The 19,098-nt window shown below is 39.6% G+C and overlaps 1 protein-coding gene across 1 annotated transcript; it reads right to left on the minus strand.

Moving 5' to 3' along the window:
• Window positions 1-265: 265 nt before the first annotated feature.
• On the minus strand, window positions 266-11,406 carry LOC149827164 (disease resistance protein Roq1-like). Its single transcript, XM_090019190.1, has 2 exons — window positions 10,640-11,406; window positions 266-1,503 (listed from the first exon to the last, which is right to left on the minus strand). The coding sequence occupies exons 1-2, from the start codon at window positions 11,326-11,328 to the stop codon at window positions 366-368; spliced, it is 1,827 nt and encodes a 608-aa protein (XP_089875316.1). The 5' UTR covers window positions 11,329-11,406; the 3' UTR covers window positions 266-365.
• Between the last annotated feature and the right edge of the window lie 7,692 nt (window positions 11,407-19,098).

A 19,098-nucleotide genomic window follows, 5' to 3' on the forward strand; every position in this document is an offset into this window, starting at 1 on the left:
TTGATCACCCTCACCTGGCTCGTGCAAAGCTCGTGCATCAACTTTCTTACCGACAAGAATCCTCTTTTTTATTCTCTCTTGTTGGTAGGAGAAGTCGTAGGCCTCTTTCTCTCTCAGACATTCAAGTGTATAGAGGAACCTGTCTCTCTCATGTGTCTCTTTAGAGAGAATAGAGGACCTAGGACTAATAGACTATTAATTCTATAAGCCAGAATTTACTCACTATAAAAGTGACTCAAAGTGGTGGGCCATCTCTGAGTTTGACATGCTGATCAACCCATGTCAAGTAAAATCAACGGGGTTGTAGTCACTGACCGAACAAAGAGGCGGTTTACTGTGTTCGGCCCGAACGCAAGGCCGTGCAATTACGAGAGAGAGAGAGAGAGAGAGATTGATACCTCCTTTTGTAAGAGATCAAATATGTCATCCCGGTTCAATAACCTACTCTTCTCCATAACCGATGAAGAACATAAAATATTTCCCCCTCGAACTATTTCCTTCCCCATGTCTCGGATAAGATCATGCATCGTGAATTTTCCATTCTTGTCTTTATTAATGAGAGACTTGCTTTGAAGAACTCCAATGGCAGATACTGGATAGAATTCACAAGCTTCCCACATATAAGTTGCCCGTTTTGTAAGCTGCTCATCCATACCAACAAAAAAGCATGCGATGTCTAGAAATATTTGTTTCTCTTCTTCTTCCAGTCCATCGTAACTTATCTTCAGTCGCTTTTGAATGTCTTTGTTAGGAATTTTTTGCAACTTTTCCAATGTAGAACTCCATTCTTTAACATCCGTTTTCCCAAATAAAAGAGATCCGAATACTTTAAGGGCTAAGGGTAGCCCTCCAGTAGCTTTAACAAACTTTTTTGACAGCTCCAGAAACTTTTCTTCTGGTTGATTGCCTTTGAAAGCATAACAACTAAATAATTCAAGTGATAGATCATCGCTTAGTTCTTCAACCTCATAAATTTGATGTTGGTTCAATACAGCCTTGTCCCTTGTTGTTATGAATATAACACTTCCTGGACCAAACCAGCTTCCTCCACCAGCTAATGCGCTTAATTGATCTATATGATCAACATCATCCAGAATAATTAGAACTTTTTTAGACTTGAGTCTGGTTTGTATCAGGCTTTTTCCTTGTTCAATGTTCCTTATGGTTGAATCGTTATCTTTCAAGATGTCATCAATGAGTTGCTTCTGTAACTCGACTTTTTTCCCTTGTTCAAACATTTCCCTGACGTTTAAAATAAGAGTACCACCTTCAAACTCAGGAATTAAATCATTGTAAATAGCCATGGCAATTGTTGTTTTTCCGATGCCTCCTATCCCTTGGATTCCAATAAACTGTACGTCTCCTTCCCCCATCTTGAAGAGTTTCTTTACATCCTTAACACGAGAATCAATGCCAATTGGGTGTTCTGCAACTACAAACGGAACCATATTTACTTCAAGTAGCACCCTTTTAACAATGTTGGAAATTAGATTTGCCTCGTGCCTACAAGGTTGTCCACAAGAAATGTAAGAAATATGAAAAATAAAAGCTAGATACATAATTTCATAAAAAAAAGCAAGAAATATTAATGTCATTTAACGTTGATACATGAAACACATAATTAAATGAGCTTGTTAGCAATAAATGTTGCCCTGAGGACCTCAAATTAGGGGACCAACATTAAGAAGGCCACTGTAATAATAGGATTCAAAATTGTTTTATTTTTTCCAAATAGTGCCTACTAATGCTTTTGGAATATAATCTCCACACTTTTTACATTTTGCTGAGCCAAATTTTGTTTAATATTGATATGCTGAACTTAAAATATTCAGCAAATCCATGCATCCTTGAAGAAGGCTTTTAAGACATGCAGCAGATTATTTGAAGTTGTAAAGATTTCCAGACCAAAAAAACAGGAGGATAAGAGGATTTAGAGGGCCTTGAGCCAAATCAGTCACAAAATCTATAAACTTTTCACACTTACATCTAAGGGTTATAAATAGACACTCATCCCTAATATGTTGGAACTGCAAGCCTACATGGATTATTATTAACTTGTTCTAAAAAACAACACCAGAAAGGACAGAATTCCCTTGGAAAAGACATTAGGAACTAAATATTGTGTAGATACATATGATACATATTTAAAGTACTAACTCATGACTTGAATATGTAAATGTAAAAATTATGAAAAATCCATTTCGTCTTTTTGAAACCAAGGGATTTTCCAATGTGGTCAGGGGGGTCCTTTGTCAAGCTGAAGGCCTAGATAGAATCAGATTGGCGAATGGGTCTACAGTTGTTTTGTCACAGTTGGGGCCATAGGTACTGAAAACCCAACTTATATGTGGGAAATTCATATTCGGATAAACCATTTTTTTTCTTTTTTCTACAGAGAAAGCTGGGGTTAGGCAGATCACTACCGGTTATACAACCCATACCATTTGGGGTTCGAACTTGCAACATTCGTTTTCGGAGAAACCATTTTTGAATCAAGAAACCCAACGTTTCCGAAACATGGGTCCGCTATCCGTCTTTCTTTGGCGTTTTCATGTTACCAAAACACCCCATCATCCCTCTTAGCGTATGTCCACAAAAACAGCGAGGTGCATACCACTTATACAGCTGGATGTCATTAACTGTATACAGCTAGGATCTTTCCCAGAATTCAAAATTTGTTTCCTTACCGAGTGCTACGTTGAAGGAAACCGAATGTACAATCCTTTTCTAATTAAGCATGTACAGATCTGTATCAAAGATATACAAAGAGAGTTTTTTTTATCTTTCTTCTAGATTTTTCTTCTCACATGGTATCTGGTATTGGGTATCCAATCTCTCACCAGGTTCTCTGGTGGATCGTCCTCATGGGCAAAATAATCGTCTCCGCCGAATCCTCACTGGTGAAATTGCTGGACCTGTTTCACTGGCGAATTTTCCACACAGGTGAAATCACTGTCTCTGCTGGAACTTCCCCAGCGTCACGATCTTCTGTTGGGTCTTCCTTGCTAAATCTTTCGGCGCCCGATTCCTATCGCTGTTTCTCGATAAGCAGCATCCAACGTCCCTTTTCCCATCGATATTTCTCTGCAAACAACGTCTGTAGGTCCTCCTTGGTGATACCTCTCACCAGGCGGCCAGCTCTCATCGCTCTTGAGTGGTCCTTCTCTCCAGGCTTCCACCGCGACATCTCTAGAAGCTTCACCCATAGTGATTTTTTTTTGGAGGCCACTGCTCAAACCAGAGCTAGGGGGTTTGCTTCAATCTCCAACATCACCTCAACACCGTCCACATGGAATAAAGGCTGATTATTATTATCTGTCGCAGCCCATCTGCTTCCATGGTATCTCAGGTTTGTGTTTTTCAATTGATGCATCCTAACATCTTCGTAAACCATGTCTCAATCCACCGATTCTTCACAAGAATAATCAAATCCTTACTACATACATCACTTTGATAACCCTGGGATGTCATTAGTATCCCAGCATCTTATTGGCGATAATTTTATTATGTGGGAAAGGGCTATGTGCATGGCACTGAGTGCGAAGAATAAGATGGCCTTTGTTGATGGGACACTGCCCAAACCTGATGGGCCAACCCATACTGTTGCTGTATGAATTCGATGCAATGACATGGTTTTGTTATGAATACTAAACTCTCTTCACAGAGATTTAGCATCCATAGTCATTTATTCTAAATGTGCAGCAAAGGTACAGAAGGAACTCCAAGAAAGATTTTCTCAATTCAATGCGCCTCAAATATATCAAATACAATATGATATCATCAATTTAAAACAGAATCACAATTCTATTTCTGTTTATTTTACCAAGTTGAAAGAAATGTGAGATGAATTAGAACTCTACATCAACTTACCATCATGTTCATGTTGAGTTTTGAAAGCTATTCAAGAGAAGCGAGATTGTGAACATCTCATTCAACTGTTAATGGGACTCAATGAAAACTATAACTCCATTCAAAGCCAAATGCTATTGATGGATCCATAGCCAAGCGTCACCCTGGCATATGCTTTGCTCATCCAAGATGAGATACAACGAGATCTAAGAGCAACACTACCATCGGAACCCATTGTCGCAGCCATTGCCCACAATCATTCTAAAGATGATCCAAGGATGAGAAATGGACTGCCACGCCCCAAATGTGAACATTGCAAAAAAATGGGACACATAAAAGCACGATGTTTTCAACTTCATGGTTTTCCGCCTCGCCAAAATGTCCTTTGTGTCCCCTCTTTTCATTACAATCTCATTTTCATTCACAAATTAATTCAAGATATGAAATGTCACGTCTTATTTAAACATGATTCTTGTGTTTTATAGGACCATCACTCGATGCAAATGATTGGATTGGGTAAGCTTCATAACGAACTTTATATCCTTGAGATGTGTGACAATCATGATCGAGTTACATTTACTACCAATTCGTCTTCTCATTTATGGCATCATCGTCTTGGCCACATATCCAACTCCAAACTTGATATTTTAATAAAAACTTCTATGATTCATGCTTCTCTTGCCAATAAAGATTGTGAGATTTGTCATATGGCAAAACAAACACGTTTACCATTTCCAAATAGTAATATATCTACTTTGTCACCATTTCAACTAATTCATTGTGATATATGGGAAAGTTATCAAACCCCTTCATTGACAGGAGCTCATTTTTTTCTCACCATTGTTGATGATTATACTTGTTGCACTTGAATTTTTCTCATGCGTCATAAATCTGAAACTTATGGTTTATTAAAAAAAATCATAAATATGGTTTATAATCAATTTAATTCTAAAATTTTCAAACTTCATTCTGACAATGGTATGGAGTTCTTTTCTAAAGAAATTACAAACTTTTTGGATCAAAAGGGGATCATACGACAACATAGCTGCGTAGCCACTCCTCAACAAAATGGGGGTAGTGGAACGCAAACATCGTGATCTATTAAATGTTGATTGTGCTCTCAGATTTCAAGGAAATCTGCTTTTAAAATTTTGGGGGGAATATGTTTTAACTGCTGCTTATTTAATCAATAGACTTCCCTCCAAGCCTTTGTCAGGAAAAATTCCATATGAGCTTCTACACAATAAACCACAAAATTTCATGCATTTACAATTTTTTTAGTTGTCTATGTTATGCTCATAATATCATGTATGAGCATAAATTAGACAAAAGAGCTAGAAAATGTGTTTTTATTGGTTATCCATATGGACAAACCAGATACAAAGTTTATGATTTAGAAACTCATGAACTTTTCAGAGGCCGTGATGTCCAGTTTTATGAAAATGTTTATCCATTCACTCATAAAACTCCCAACAATAAAGCGGAATTGGTACTTTTCTTACCTATTCATGACACTTGTGATAACCCAAACCCGCCATTCATACCAGCTCCAGATTCATCATCCGATAATAAGGAGATATCTACTCTCGAACAAAATAACTCTGGTCCTCGCAGATCTACTAGACCCCAGTCTCAGCCATCTCATCTCAAAAAGTATTTATGTTATGTTGCAAGTCCCATTTTCCAATCTGACGCACAAGAGATAAGCCTTAAAACACATCATCATCTTTCTTCCTACCTTAGTTATGAATCTTTTTCCAGCCCATATCATGTTTTTCTCGCAGCCATCACCCATAATCTTGAACCCAAAACATATGCTCAAGCTGTAAAACATCTTCATTGGCAAAATGCTATGTAGTCAGAAATCAAGCCATTAGAAGACAACCATACTTGGTCTTTAGTTCCTCTTTCAGCAGACAAACAACCCATCGATTGCAGATGGGTATATAAGGTCAAATATAACTCCGATGAAAGCATTCAAAGGTATAAGGCCCATCTTGTTGCAAAGGGTTACACTCAAATTGAATGTCTCGACTATAATGAAACCTTGCTCCTGTTATTAAGGTAGCCACCGTTCGCTGTTTACTCACCCTTGCTGCAATAAAGAAATGGCATGTCCATCAAGTTGACGTCAACAATGCTTTTTTACATGGTGACTTACATGTAAGGGTGGCAATTTCTAACCCGACCCGCTAACCTGCTTCTTAGGCGGGTTCGGGTTTGGCTTAAATGGGTTCGTGTCGTAAACGGGTCGACCCGCTTAACCCGTTTATTAAGCGGGTCGGGTTCGTGTTAGGGGTATGCCAACCCATTTACCATATCTGCCATTAACAAAAAATGTAGGGAGAAAAAGGGAAACACACCAAAACAAATGGTCTCGAGAAGAACAAGTTTTTCTTCATGGCATTAATTTATTCTGCCTGCAGTAAATAAATGCTCATCCTTAGTTGTGTTTTGCTCCTTTTTCGTTTGCTTTTGTCGAAAGATACACGGTACCACCATGGTCGCTCTTCGGCTCGTTCTCGAGTCCATACTTGTCTGGGACCTCGCTGGGATCCCCCCGCGTGCTGACCCTCCCGATGAGCGGCGTTACCATCCCCCACGGCCAGAACCATCTGGTCCACGACGCCTTTGACGATGGCTCCTCTGAGACCAACTTCTACAAGGACTCGCCTGGGGACATCGCTGTCGTCCATGGCGCCCCCAGGCTCACCCTCGACCAACTCCACAACTGCTGGGGGATTGCAGCGATCGCAGCCCTCCTGGCCATCGGTGTCCGGTCCATCGACATCTCAGTCTTGCTGGAGAAGGGGCTCCCTCTCGGCAGCGGCCTCGGCTCGAGCGCGACCAGCGCCGCCGCTGCCGCCTTTGCCGTGAACGCCCACTTCAACAGCCGACTCTCCGGCCTCGACCTCGTCCTCGCGAACCAGTTTACTCGAACCCGACCCACCAACCCGCCCGCTAACCCACCAACCCGACCCGACCCATTTATTAAATGGGTTAACCGTGTCGTGTTGGGTTACCCATTTAATAAATAGGTTGGGTTCGTGTTTGCCACAGTCGACCCGTTTAATGAACGAGCCGGTCGGGTTCGTGTTGAGGTTTGCTGACCCGCCAACACGATCCGATTACCACCGCTATTTACATGAGGAAGTTTACATGAATTTGCAACCAGTTTTTTCTCGACAAGGGAAGAACTTAGTATGCCATCTTAACAAGTCTATCTACGGGCTCAAGCAATCCTCCAGAAATTGGTTTTCAAAGTTAACCTCTTACTTGACAAGAGAAGGATTTTACCAATCAAAGGCCGACTATTCACTTTTCTACAAAATTGATACAAATGAAAGCATTTTCATCCACGTATATGTGGACAATATTATTATTGCAGGAGATCACCTTGTTCATATCAATAAGCTAAAGGATGACCTCAATGCAACATTTTGCCTCAAGGATCTCATACCTATTCATTATTTCTTGGGTATTGAAGTTGCCAGATCCAACCAAAGTTTCTTTCTCTCACAACGAAAGTATGCTTTGGATATTTTGAATGACACTGGTAACCCTGGGTCCAAACCCACCAGTGTTCCTATGGATCTTCATCTTAAGCTACAAAATGATCAGGGTGATCCACTTCAAGATCCAACCATTTACCGCAGACTTATTGGTTGTCTCATTTATTTAACTATCATAAGGCCTGATGTCACTTATTCGGTTCACATTCTGGTCGTCTCATTTATTTAACTATCATAAGGCCTGATGTCACTTATTTGGTTCACATTCTCAGTCAATTCATGCATGATCCTCGAGTCCGACACCTTCAGGCCACATATAAGTTGCTTCGTTATATTAAAGGAACACCGGGACATGGCATTCTCTTATCCTCTCAAAGTCCAATCCAAGTCTTTGAATATTGTGACACAGATTGGGCTGCATGTTCTATGACTCGAAAGTCTGTTTCAGGAAGCCGAATACCGTTCTATGGCTCAGGCAACATGTGAGTTAACTTGGATTAAATATTTATTGCATTATTTTGGGATTGAACATCCTCAGTCGATGCAACTCTTTTGTGACAATCAAGCAGCCATACACATCGCAACCAACCCGATCTTTCACGAACAAACCAAACATATTGAACTTGATTGCCATCTAGTTCATGATAAGATTCAAAATGGCACCATTCGAACTGAATATGTTCACACCAGTCACCAATGTGCCGACATTCTCACCAAGGCAACTGTGAAAGATGTTTTTGATCGACTCAAAGGCAAGTTGGGCCTTCTCAATCCTCGCACTCCAACTTGAAGGGGAGTCTTAGCGTATATCTACAAAATCAGGAATATCCACAAAATCTAGAAAAACAGTGAGCTGTATACCGCGCATAGAGTTGGATCTAATTAACTGTATATAACTAGGATCTTTCCCAGAATTCAAAATTTGTTTCCTTATTGAGTGAGAAACCTAATGCACAATCCTTTTCATGTACAGATCTGTATCAAAGATATACACAGAAAGTTTTTTTTTCTTTTTCTTCTCACACTCCCTGACGACAACTTTAGCATTCTCTCTTGTTGGCAAGACTCCTGAAAAGAGGAGACCCCCATCAGCCAAGGTTTAGTCTATACAGGGCAGGCTTTCATGAGCCTAATAATGGACCTCAAGAAGCTGCACTGATGCTCTGGTGCGAGTCCCAAGTTTTGTTACGCTCAGTCAGTGGTGGAGCCAGGGGTGGGCAGTCGCCCACCCCAGAATTTGAAACCGAAAAAAACAAATATTATGCCTCCAGCGATATTTCGTAAAGAAACAAAGAATCTGATTTTAACTCTTGTATGCTAATGCCTACTGCTATGTGTGTTTTAATTTGTCTGGTGTGTGACAAACAGAAAATAAGTGTATGTTTACTTTTAATCCAGCAATCTGTTCTGGATATTATCGTCTGTGGTGTGTTGTCATTTAGATGCAGTTTGTTTTAGGTGGTGAGCACTCGCCCAGGACAGCAATCAGCAAGTGGTGCTGACACGTTTATGTCTTCCCGTGGCAGCGGTATCACATACACCCTAAGCTTCCACCTAATCTGGACCCGCGTCTGTCACTCCCCGAGTACGAATCTGCATTCAACCGGGTTCTGCATTGTGCGTTTTAAGCTTTAGAAGCTGCTTTCAGAAAGCAGCGTAATGTTCTGGTTCCTTGCTGTTTATTTGAGCTGAATGTATGCAAGACTGATCTCAAATGATTTGAGTATATTGTGATAAATATTGCTGTTTTTTTTACATTGATAACCAATAGATTTCAATATAATTCAAAGGTTTATTTAAGTTTTGTCTCTTCACCAACGACTGTGCCTCCAACCAATTTTTTTTGGCTCCGCCATTGATCCGAATAAACGGATCGTTCTTCAAGACCATAGCATTGTCTCCAAGACCCGAGGTCTGCCCACCCAACGAAAAACTCCTGGCTCGGCCACTGCGCTCAGTACGTCTCATCTCTAGGTAGCACTTGCAAGAAGCGAGGGTTAGGAAGCCTGCTTAAAGATTCAGAGGCTGGTATTTTGGTCAAATCTGACCAGATCCATGCGTTTGGGGCAAACTGGAAAGGGTCGGAAAAGTTTGTGGCGTCAGTCAATGGTGGGGGTGTGTAGACTCACGAGTCTACGCGAAAAAGAAAAGTAGGTCTCCGCGATGTTCAGATTTTTGTCATATCGGGCTTTTAGACGTGGACATGATGGGGGGTTTTAAATGCGTTTGCTTCCGGTGGATGATGTGTCGGCTATCAATGAAGTGGAGATTGGATGTTTCTGGCCGACAAGGTTGACCAAAAAGGATAAAATAATCTAACAGTAACAGCTGACGGTGATACAATATCAAACCACCTCTTTGGTTTATTCGCTTTATTTAATGTGGGGTTTTTCTCGCTTTCGGTTGGTTTCGGATTAAGCTGTCGGTGTATGCATAATGCATGTGGTGCCTGACGGAAGTGCCCTTGTGAGGGTGAAGGACCATGCTTATTATGGTGTGGAGGGGAGGAGGATTACGGATAGGGTTTGAACACAAAATTATAATATATTTATGCATATTATCAATATTTTCACTATATATATTATTATGGGATCTATGTGCTTGGTTTTAATGAGATCAGCTCTTGAATCATCCAGTTGTGATGCGTATTAAGTTTTTTCAAGGATTTAAATATTTGACTATTCAAAACATCTTCTTTTGCCAAGAAAACATGATCCAACAATTGATTCCTAGCAAATGGACTATGCTGAATACACAAAGGGTTTGATTTTGCAAAAAAAAAAAAACATATGAAATGTCTAGTTCACACTCTAATTCTCATTTTCAGTTCTCAAGACTCAAGTGTATATATATATATATATATATATATATATATATATATATATATATATATATATATATATATATATATATATATATATATATATATATATATATATATATATGATGCAAGTTTGAGAAGTCAATTTAGTGCAGGTTGGGAGATAGAAAGATCTTATTCATAAATTGTGAAAGTATAGAGTTTGTGTTGGATCATGTTTAGCATGTTCTATTTACTGCTTTCATGAGATAAAGTTGACTGAAATATGATATTTTATCTAACCATTATATTTATGATTTGTGAGTTGATTTTTTATTGTTTCAAATTTCTTTTGTGCATCAAAATTGTAGGAAACCGAATTTGCAAATACGGACTCTATTGTTTCAAATGATGCAACGCTAGAGAGAGAGAGAGAGAGAGAGAGAGAGAGAGAGAGAGAGAGAGAGAGAGAGAGTACCCATTTGTGTCTCTCAGATTGTATCCGGAAACTTCCCCTGTTTTTCTCAACGCCTCCTTCCATTTTTGCACCTCCCCTTGATCCAACTCCTTGTTCTTGTGATGATTGTTGAATGATGATTCAAAAGGCCCACTTTGATGCTGAACATTGGTGGGCTCTACATCATAGAACACGGGAACGGTCAGCATCCCGCACTCAACAATCTTCGCTATCTCTTTCAAGCACCATTTTGAATCGGCGTAATGCTTGGAGAAGATGGCCACACAGATCTTGGATCTATCGATGTACCGAAATAGCTCGGTCACCTTTTGGCCCTTCTCCAAATCCTTGCTGTCTATGAAGGTGCGAATGCCATGGAGTTTTAACACTTCATAGAGATGGCCAGTGAAACCGTTGCGTGTATCTTCACCCCTGAAGCTTAGAAACACATCGAACTCTGCCCCATCATTGCTTTGAGACGGCAGTGAGGATGAAGGAGTTGACGATGGACCTGATCCATCGCCTGGAGATATGACCCTCTCCGAATGTTCATCCAACTCTGCCCCATCGTTACTTTGAGACGGCGGTGAGGGTGAAGGAGTTGATGATGGACCTGCTTCATCCGAATGTTCTTCAACTCTTCTGAATCTCTGACAACAGAGTATAACAGCAGTGATAATGAAGTTGACGAATTCTTTGAGCAACTCCATTGCTTTGCAGCCAACAAGGCGATTGGTGTAAAGCTGCGAGAGTGAATCCTTTCCTTAGTTCTCTTTGAAACTTGTGTTGGCTCTGTCTCTGGAATATTTAACTTATAAGGGAGCTGGAAGAAGGCGGCCAGAAAGTTGTTCACCACCGACCTTCCAACGGTCAACATGGGCATTGAGATTGGATCAGGGTTGATCGTAAACTGATCCAAATTCATGCTCCATCCAATCTCTCACAGACTCTAAAATTTCTTTGCACAACCACGCGCCTCTCTCACCCAAATTTGGTTCCTACTATTTGCACAAACACTTTTCCATTCCCAAGTCCAACAAGATGATAGGAAAGTTTGAGAAAAGTGAGGGTTAATTCGTAACCTTTTGCTTCAAAATTTACTGTCAACTGGAAACGGTAAAGAATGCTTCAAAATTTACTAGAAATAAGAATGTGTTATTATTTTTTAACTTTTTCTGTTGACATAGTATTCTTGGGGACCCCAGCCCATGGATAGGTTAAAAGGGTTCTGCCATAGTTTAATATAAAAAAAAACATACTGTCCTTCAATCACCATCAGAAATTTGTTTTCATGTATAATTTTTTTTCTTCAAAGGCAAGCAGGGGTTAGGCAGACCCCTACCAAAAATGTGAATTAAAAGACATTTAAAGTTTGTGATAAAAAATGATCACACAAAATGAGCACTATAAAATAAAGAGGTATAATAAATACAGAATATTAACTATAACTTCAGAAAGTCATAGCTAAAAATAGTTATTAATTATGGTTTAGTAAGAACTTATAACTAATAATGGGTCATGAAACTTTTAACTATGACTTAAACCATTTTTAAATAACTGCATAGAGTATATCCTTTTAACTTGCAAAGAGACATACTTAAAAGATATTTCTAAGTATTCACTACGATTTTAGGCCGTAGTTAACACTCTTCTGTAAAAGATCTCGCATGGCGGGTAAAAAACCCCTACACTCTTTTCCTCTCTCTCTTAAACCCTACTCTCTCCCCCTCTTCTCATCAGACCCTACGCAGTTTGATCATGCATAATATTCATATTTTATTCATCTTTATTTAAGCAAAATCCATGATAAAATCGTATTAAAAAACTCATCTTTATCGTTGTTTTCGAGAATTTAGTTTAAATTGATTTTTTTGAGAAAAATCACATTTTCATAGCCTACCCTATATTTTTCAGTGTTTTTATTAATTATAGTTTTTCTTAATTGTAGCTTAGTTAGATTTGGACTTACTAAATTAATTTATAATTAGTTTAGAAAAACCGTTTTTTGTAAAACACATTTTTCTCAGAAGAATTATTTGGAATTTCTGAAAATTAAGAGGAGCTTTTTTTAGAAAAATGTGTAGCCCTAATATTTTTGTATAGATAGATTTATTGAGGGTTGGAAACACGTTTTTTCCAGCAGCCTCAAACCCTCCCCTATCTTGCCCCTTCTCTTCTTTTCTTCTTACTTCCTTTCTTTCTCTCCTTACCGATTTCTCTGTCTCTTCTTTTTCCTTCTCTTATTCTTCTTGCTTCTAGCTCTTCTTGTCGTCGGCAATACAATCTTTTTGTTGGTATGGTACTTGCTTGCAGTTAAGATTAGCCACCTACTCTTCTCATCCAATCCGTCGGAGGCGATCTACGACAGTTTGCTTCTTTTTCTCCCGTTTCATGTAGTTTTAATTTTGCATCGCATAAAACATAGTATCACATGTAGTTTTTTTTTAGATCATCGCATCATCTGCATATTTAGATTAGATTAACTTATATATATGATGCAAGTTAGAGAAGTCAATTTAAGCGCACTCTTTTCGCCATTATGGTCCTGCCTGTCCTCGAGATAATACTCTCTGGACTTGAAGCGGAAATGTGGTCATTATCAAGCATTGATTCTTACAGATATCTCATTTTCATGAAAATCTTAGTGACTGAAAATCTAGTAGATATTTTCAAAATCTAGTTTCATTACAGGAAATAAAGACAGGACTTAGCACCAGTAAACTCTTTTACTGGCGCTGCGTTAGTAAGTGTGTTGTAGCACGTCTTGCGATGAATAGTGATGTTAAAGAGAAAAAAACAACGCTATAGATAAAAAAAATGCTATGCATAGAAATAATTTAGGAGAAAAAGAAATAGGATCTCACACGTTTCCTCAATTTTATTAGGTAAAATGGCTATTGAGAGAGAGAGCATGAAAGGTTCTCATCCACTTCAAAATTATAAACGGTAACTATTTAATTTTTGAAAAAATTACAGTGTGCCATGTAACACTTTTTTGTTTTGAAAACCATAGACAAATGTCAAATGACCATACAATTTTTTAATTATTTTCCTAAACAATATTACATGAATGTCAATAAATCAATTTAAAGAAACACTGAAAACAAATTTACGTTTAAGGTGGGTCTGTCTTGCAAATGACAAAAATTTACATATGACACAACATTTTAAAGAGAAAGAAGGTTTACAAGAAATTTGTGCAAATGTCAAGAGGTCCGTGCAAATATCATGTGAAATTTTTTAATTTGATTTTAACATTTCGAAGGCTTACAAGAAATTTGTGGGAATGCCAAATATTGATCTTAATCACTCAAAACATTTATGCAAATGTTAGAAAGCTCTCTACAAATATACGTGTATCTCCTTAAATTGATTTTAATCATTTGAAAGTTCGCAAAACATTTGAAATGTTGGGAGGTTTGTGCAAAAATTTGCGAAATGGGTAAAAATAAAAACTGAAAGAATATTGATAAGGTGATCTGGCGGAAACTGGTATTGTATTTGGTAACTATCATTTTCTTGATTTCCTATAATTGCATTCATCCCAAACAATTTTGATGTAGAGTATTTTTCACTTTTCACTTTTGAGTTGAGCTTAGGCCGACTCGGCTCGAGAAGAAGTGGCCAGCTTGAACAACCTACGCCTGGGCTCAGCAAATGTAAATGGTGAGATTTGAACACAGCCACTTTTCAAAGAGACTAAAAACTCACCCACTACGGTAAAAACCTTTTTTGTTTTCAAGGTAATAAAAAATTTATACATAAATATAAAACTCTAATGGACTACCCGTTCATGATTGACTTGTTTACGTGTACCAGGAGCCAAGATCATTTAATTTTAGAACAAGCCCCAGCCGAACGATGGGATCTATTATTGCTTATACATTTGACGTGTACCAGGAGACTACTCGCGATATTTGTTTAAAATTCAGCATCAAAACGGCATTCCAAACATGGAGATGATTACGTGAATTCTAGTTATCCTTAAACTAGAGTTGGGGTGAATCCATAACCCGAGCTTGCCACGAAGCCGATCAAAGGCAATCCGAGGAAGAGCCATGGTTAAGATATCTGCAACCTATTGCGATGATGAAACAAACTTGGTGGCAAGACTCCATGAGCTGCCTTTTCTCGAACAAAGTAAAAATCAATATCAACATGCTTCATATGAGAATGGAAAGTAGGTTTAATGATAACTTGAAGGGCTGAAAGATTATCACATAATAGAATAGGCGATTCAGATAGATATATCCCAATATCCTGAAGAATAAACAATAACCATGTAAGTTCTGTTGCAGTTGATGCCATAGCCTTGTATTCAGCCTCAATGCTGAAATGAGCCAGAGTGTATTGTTTCTTGGCACTTCACAATATGCAATCACTACAAGAAAAATGCTAATTAGCAATGTATATTTACGACGGATTAGCGGGAGAAAACTATTTGTCGCTAGCATTCAAAATATTTACAAAAGTAGCGACAAAAATATTTCCCTCGCTAAATCCGTCGCTACTTAGCTATGGATTAGCGACAAAATTTTTTCGTCGCCAAAACACTACAAAAAAAATACTAATTAGCGACGAAAAAATTCCCTCGCTAATTTCGTCGCTAATTTTTTATTTAAACCATCCCGCCTGAGGCACGAAATTTTCCCTCCATCCGTTTGATTTAAACCGCCATTCCTTTGACGACGTGCAACGGCCCTCCGAGCGTCCTCCTCGTCCCGCTACCTCTCCCCCGCGTCGTCGTCCTCCTCCCGGCGGTGCCCCTCGCCGGTCTCCACCGCCCGTCCTGCCTCTCCCTCGCCTGAGGGCCTCCGAGCGTGACTGGTGTCGGCCCCCGGACCGTCCTCCTCCTCCCGCTACCTCTCCCCCGCACCGTCCTCCTCCTCCCGACGGTGCTCCTCGCCGGTCTCCACCGCCCGTCCTGCCTCTCCCTCGTCTGAGGCCTTCCAAGCGTGATTGGCGTCGGCCCCCGGACCGTCCTCCTCCTCCTGCTACCTCTCCCCCGCGCCGTCCTCCTCCTCCCGGCGGTGCCCCTCGCTGGTCTCCTCCTCCTCACGCTACCTCTCCCCCACGCCGTCCTCCTCCTCCCGACGGTGCCCCTCGTCGGTCTCCACCGCCCGTCCTGCCTCTCCCTCGCTTGAGGCCCTCCGCCGTGATTGGCTCGCTGCGGAAGAGCGTCCCGATGCCGTAACCCACCAGTTCTGTGCAAAAAAATTTGCTCCCTGCCGGAGAACGCGCCGACAGAGAGCATTTTTTTTTAAATTTTTTTAAAAATTTAACGACGAATTAGCGACGGATATTATCCATCGCTAATTTAAAATAGCAAAGGACTCGTGATGAATCATGCCCGTCGCTAATCCGTCGCAAATTAGCGATGACAGTAGCGACAGATAAGTTCTGTCACTACTTAGCGTCGAAAAATTCATGATGAAAGTTATTCATCGCTAATCCGATGCTAAACCGTTTTGCAACGGATTAGCGTCGGATTAGCGACGGATTTAGGTCGTCGCTAATCCACAGGTTTCTTGTAGTGAATTAGCACCAAGAAAAGTGCAAAAACTGATAGTGGACCTTCTGGTAAGAGGGCATCCTGCTCAGTCTGTATCAAAGAAAGCATATAGTTGAATTGGAGTGTTAGCCAATAGCCGACTACAATACTCAATAGTGCCCTGAATATATCGTAGAATTCTTTTCACCATTTGAAAGTGAAACTCAGTAGGGTTTTGCATAAACTGACTAACATAATTTATGCTATATGAAATATATGGTCGAGTGAATGTCAAGTATTGCAAACCTCTAACCAGACTTCAGTACAATGTGTAGTTACAAAATAATCTTTCACTCTCTTTTGTAAGACGGAGATTAGACACCATTGAAGTAGATACAGGTTTGGCGCCAAGCATCTGAGAACAATCCAATAAGGCATACGCTTACCTCTTCTGATTTAAGAATAAGCCTTGAGAGAAATGATGGACTTCAACTCCCAAGAAATAGTGAAGATAGTCCAGATCCTTCATGGCAAACTCATGACTGACTTGGGCAACAAACTCATTTATCATGGTGAGATTATTTTCAGAAAGAATAATATCATCAACATTGAGTAGAAGAAGCATTATCCCATGATGACTTTTGATAGATAAACAAAGATGAGTCAACAACACTGAAATAAAATCCCATAGAAAATAAGAATATATCAAATCTGTCATACCAGGCATGTAGCGCTTGTTTTAAGCCATACAAAGCTTTGTTTAACTTATACATGAAATTAGGCTTGTCTTTATCACGGTATTCAGGGGGTGATCAATATATACATCTTGAGTAAAAAAACCATGTAAAAATGCATTTTATAGAGATCTTTTATATTCTACAAAAGCTTTGATTACCTCGAGCCTGACATGCAGACGATGGCTGACGACGATTAAGGTGGGAAGAAGGTTGAGTCTCCGTTTTGCAGTGGTGAGTAGAGTGCTCCCAAGGTTACATATTCTTCCTAATTTTCCTTCAATACAGGTGGGATCTCTCCTTCACAGGAGTCTGAGCAGGAGGAGAAGTTTGGTATGGAGGAACAAGCCTTCGGATTGCCTTTCGTCACAGGAGTGTGTCTGAAATGGGCTCCTTGCTTTTTGATCTGAGGTAGATGAATGAGTTGCAAGGAATTGTAAAGGTCAATTTTCCCTCTCTTGTACATTTGAGAGATTGAGTACTTATATTTATAAATCAAAACAATAATCCAAAAAAATGATAATGCACACATTAATACAATACACAATATGTGGGTTACCATTTTATGATAATCATTATCATAAAACGGTTGTAGTAAGAGGAATCCAGATTATCATTTTTGATAATCAGAGAACTCTAGAGAATACATGATTATCATTTTCGATAATCAGAGAACTCTAGATAGTTCGAGACTCTTGAGTTGGAGCCGGCCTCTCTGAATCTAGACTCTTCTGAATTATCGTGTTGACACTCTTTAGGTTTACCATGTTTGCGTGATCTTTATCATGCCCTTGAAAGCTCAATGTGGGGCCAACGACGTTGAGCTTATCTCGAAGAAAAGCAAACCTCAAGGATGAAAGAGGTTTAGTCAAGCCGTCGGCCAGTTGGTCAGAGGAGTGGATAAATTGAACTTGAAGATGTCCTTTTTGCACATGATCTCGGACAAAGTGAAAATCAATTTCAATATATTTTGTACGAGCATGAAAAACTGGGTTTGTGGCAAAATATAAGGCTCTAAGGTTGTCACACCACATAATGGGTGGAGAAGTGGGCACATAGCCTAGTTTGTGGAGGAAAGACTTGAGCCAAAGAAGATCGGATGCAGCACATGTGAGTGATTTGTATTTATCTTTAGTGCTGGATCGAGCGACAGTCCGCTGCTTGCGAGAAGACTAAGAGACTAAGTTGGACCCAGAAAAACTGTAAAACCACTCATAGAATTGCGATCATCAGGGCTACTAGCTCAATCAACATCGAAACAGGCACTAAGCTGGCAAGAAAAGGACTGTGAGATGAACAAACCATGATAAATAGTCACTTTGATATAGCTCCAAATACATTTGACAATAGACCAGTGTGTAACCGTGGAATTGTGCATGAATTGACAAACTTTATTGACCACAAAGGCAATATCATGCCATGTAATGGTGAGGTATTGAAGACCGCCCACAATGCTATGATATAAAGTTAAATCGTGGAACAATGGTGTAGCATATTAAGATAGTCGAGCAGAGGCACTCAGAGGAGTAGAGATTGACTTTGCATCAACCATAGCAGCACGATGAAGTAAATTAAGTGCATAAGCACACTGGGAGAGAAGAAGCCCTGACGAAGCATATAGAACTTCAATGCCGAGAAAATAATTGAGACGACCTAGATCTTTTATGGAAAATGCATGACTAAGCTATTGAATGAGTTGCTTGATAGCAACAGTGGAGTTGCCAGTGATTATAATATCATCAACATAAACCAATATATAAAGAACCAATCCACTATCTTGAAGGATAAACAATGAGGCATTAGAAAGAGAGATGTAAACCCCGTGGGACTAAAGATAAGAGCTGAGTTGTTGGTAGCAGGCACGAGGAGCTTTTTTGAGACCATACAAGGCTTGATCTAGCTTGCATACATATCGGTGAAAAGCAGAGTCTTCAAAATCGGGAGGTTGTGCCATATAGACCTCTTCAAAAAGAAGTCCATTCAAAAAGATATTATTAAAGTCCAATTGATGTATATACTAACCTAACAAAATTGCAAGAGCAAGAACAATACGAATGATGGTGGGCTTCACATCGGGACTAAATGTCTCAAAAAAGTCAACACCTTTCTCTTGATGAAAACCCTTAGCAACGATACATGCCTTGTAATGAGCCACATAACCATCAACATGTCGTTTGATGCAAAAAATCTATTTGGAGCCAACAATATTATAATAAGGATGGGGAGGAACATGACACCAAGTGTGGTTAAGGCGA

The sequence above is a fragment of the Nuphar pumila genome, chromosome 10 (genome assembly GCF_984573655.1).
Source record: "Nuphar pumila chromosome 10, dmNupPumi1.hap1.1, whole genome shotgun sequence".
Taxonomy (NCBI): Eukaryota; Viridiplantae; Streptophyta; class Magnoliopsida; order Nymphaeales; family Nymphaeaceae; genus Nuphar; species Nuphar pumila.

Bases quoted from the DNA above. Each gene is read 5' to 3' on its own strand.
- LOC149827164 (XM_090019190.1), bottom strand. From the start codon at position 11,328: ATGGAGTTGCTCAAAGAATTCGTCAACTTCATTATCACTGCTGTTATA. The intron at 1,504-10,639 runs GTACTCTCTCTC...ACAACCTTGTAG, and splicing joins AATCTGAGAGACACAAATGG to GCACGAGGCAAATCTAATTT.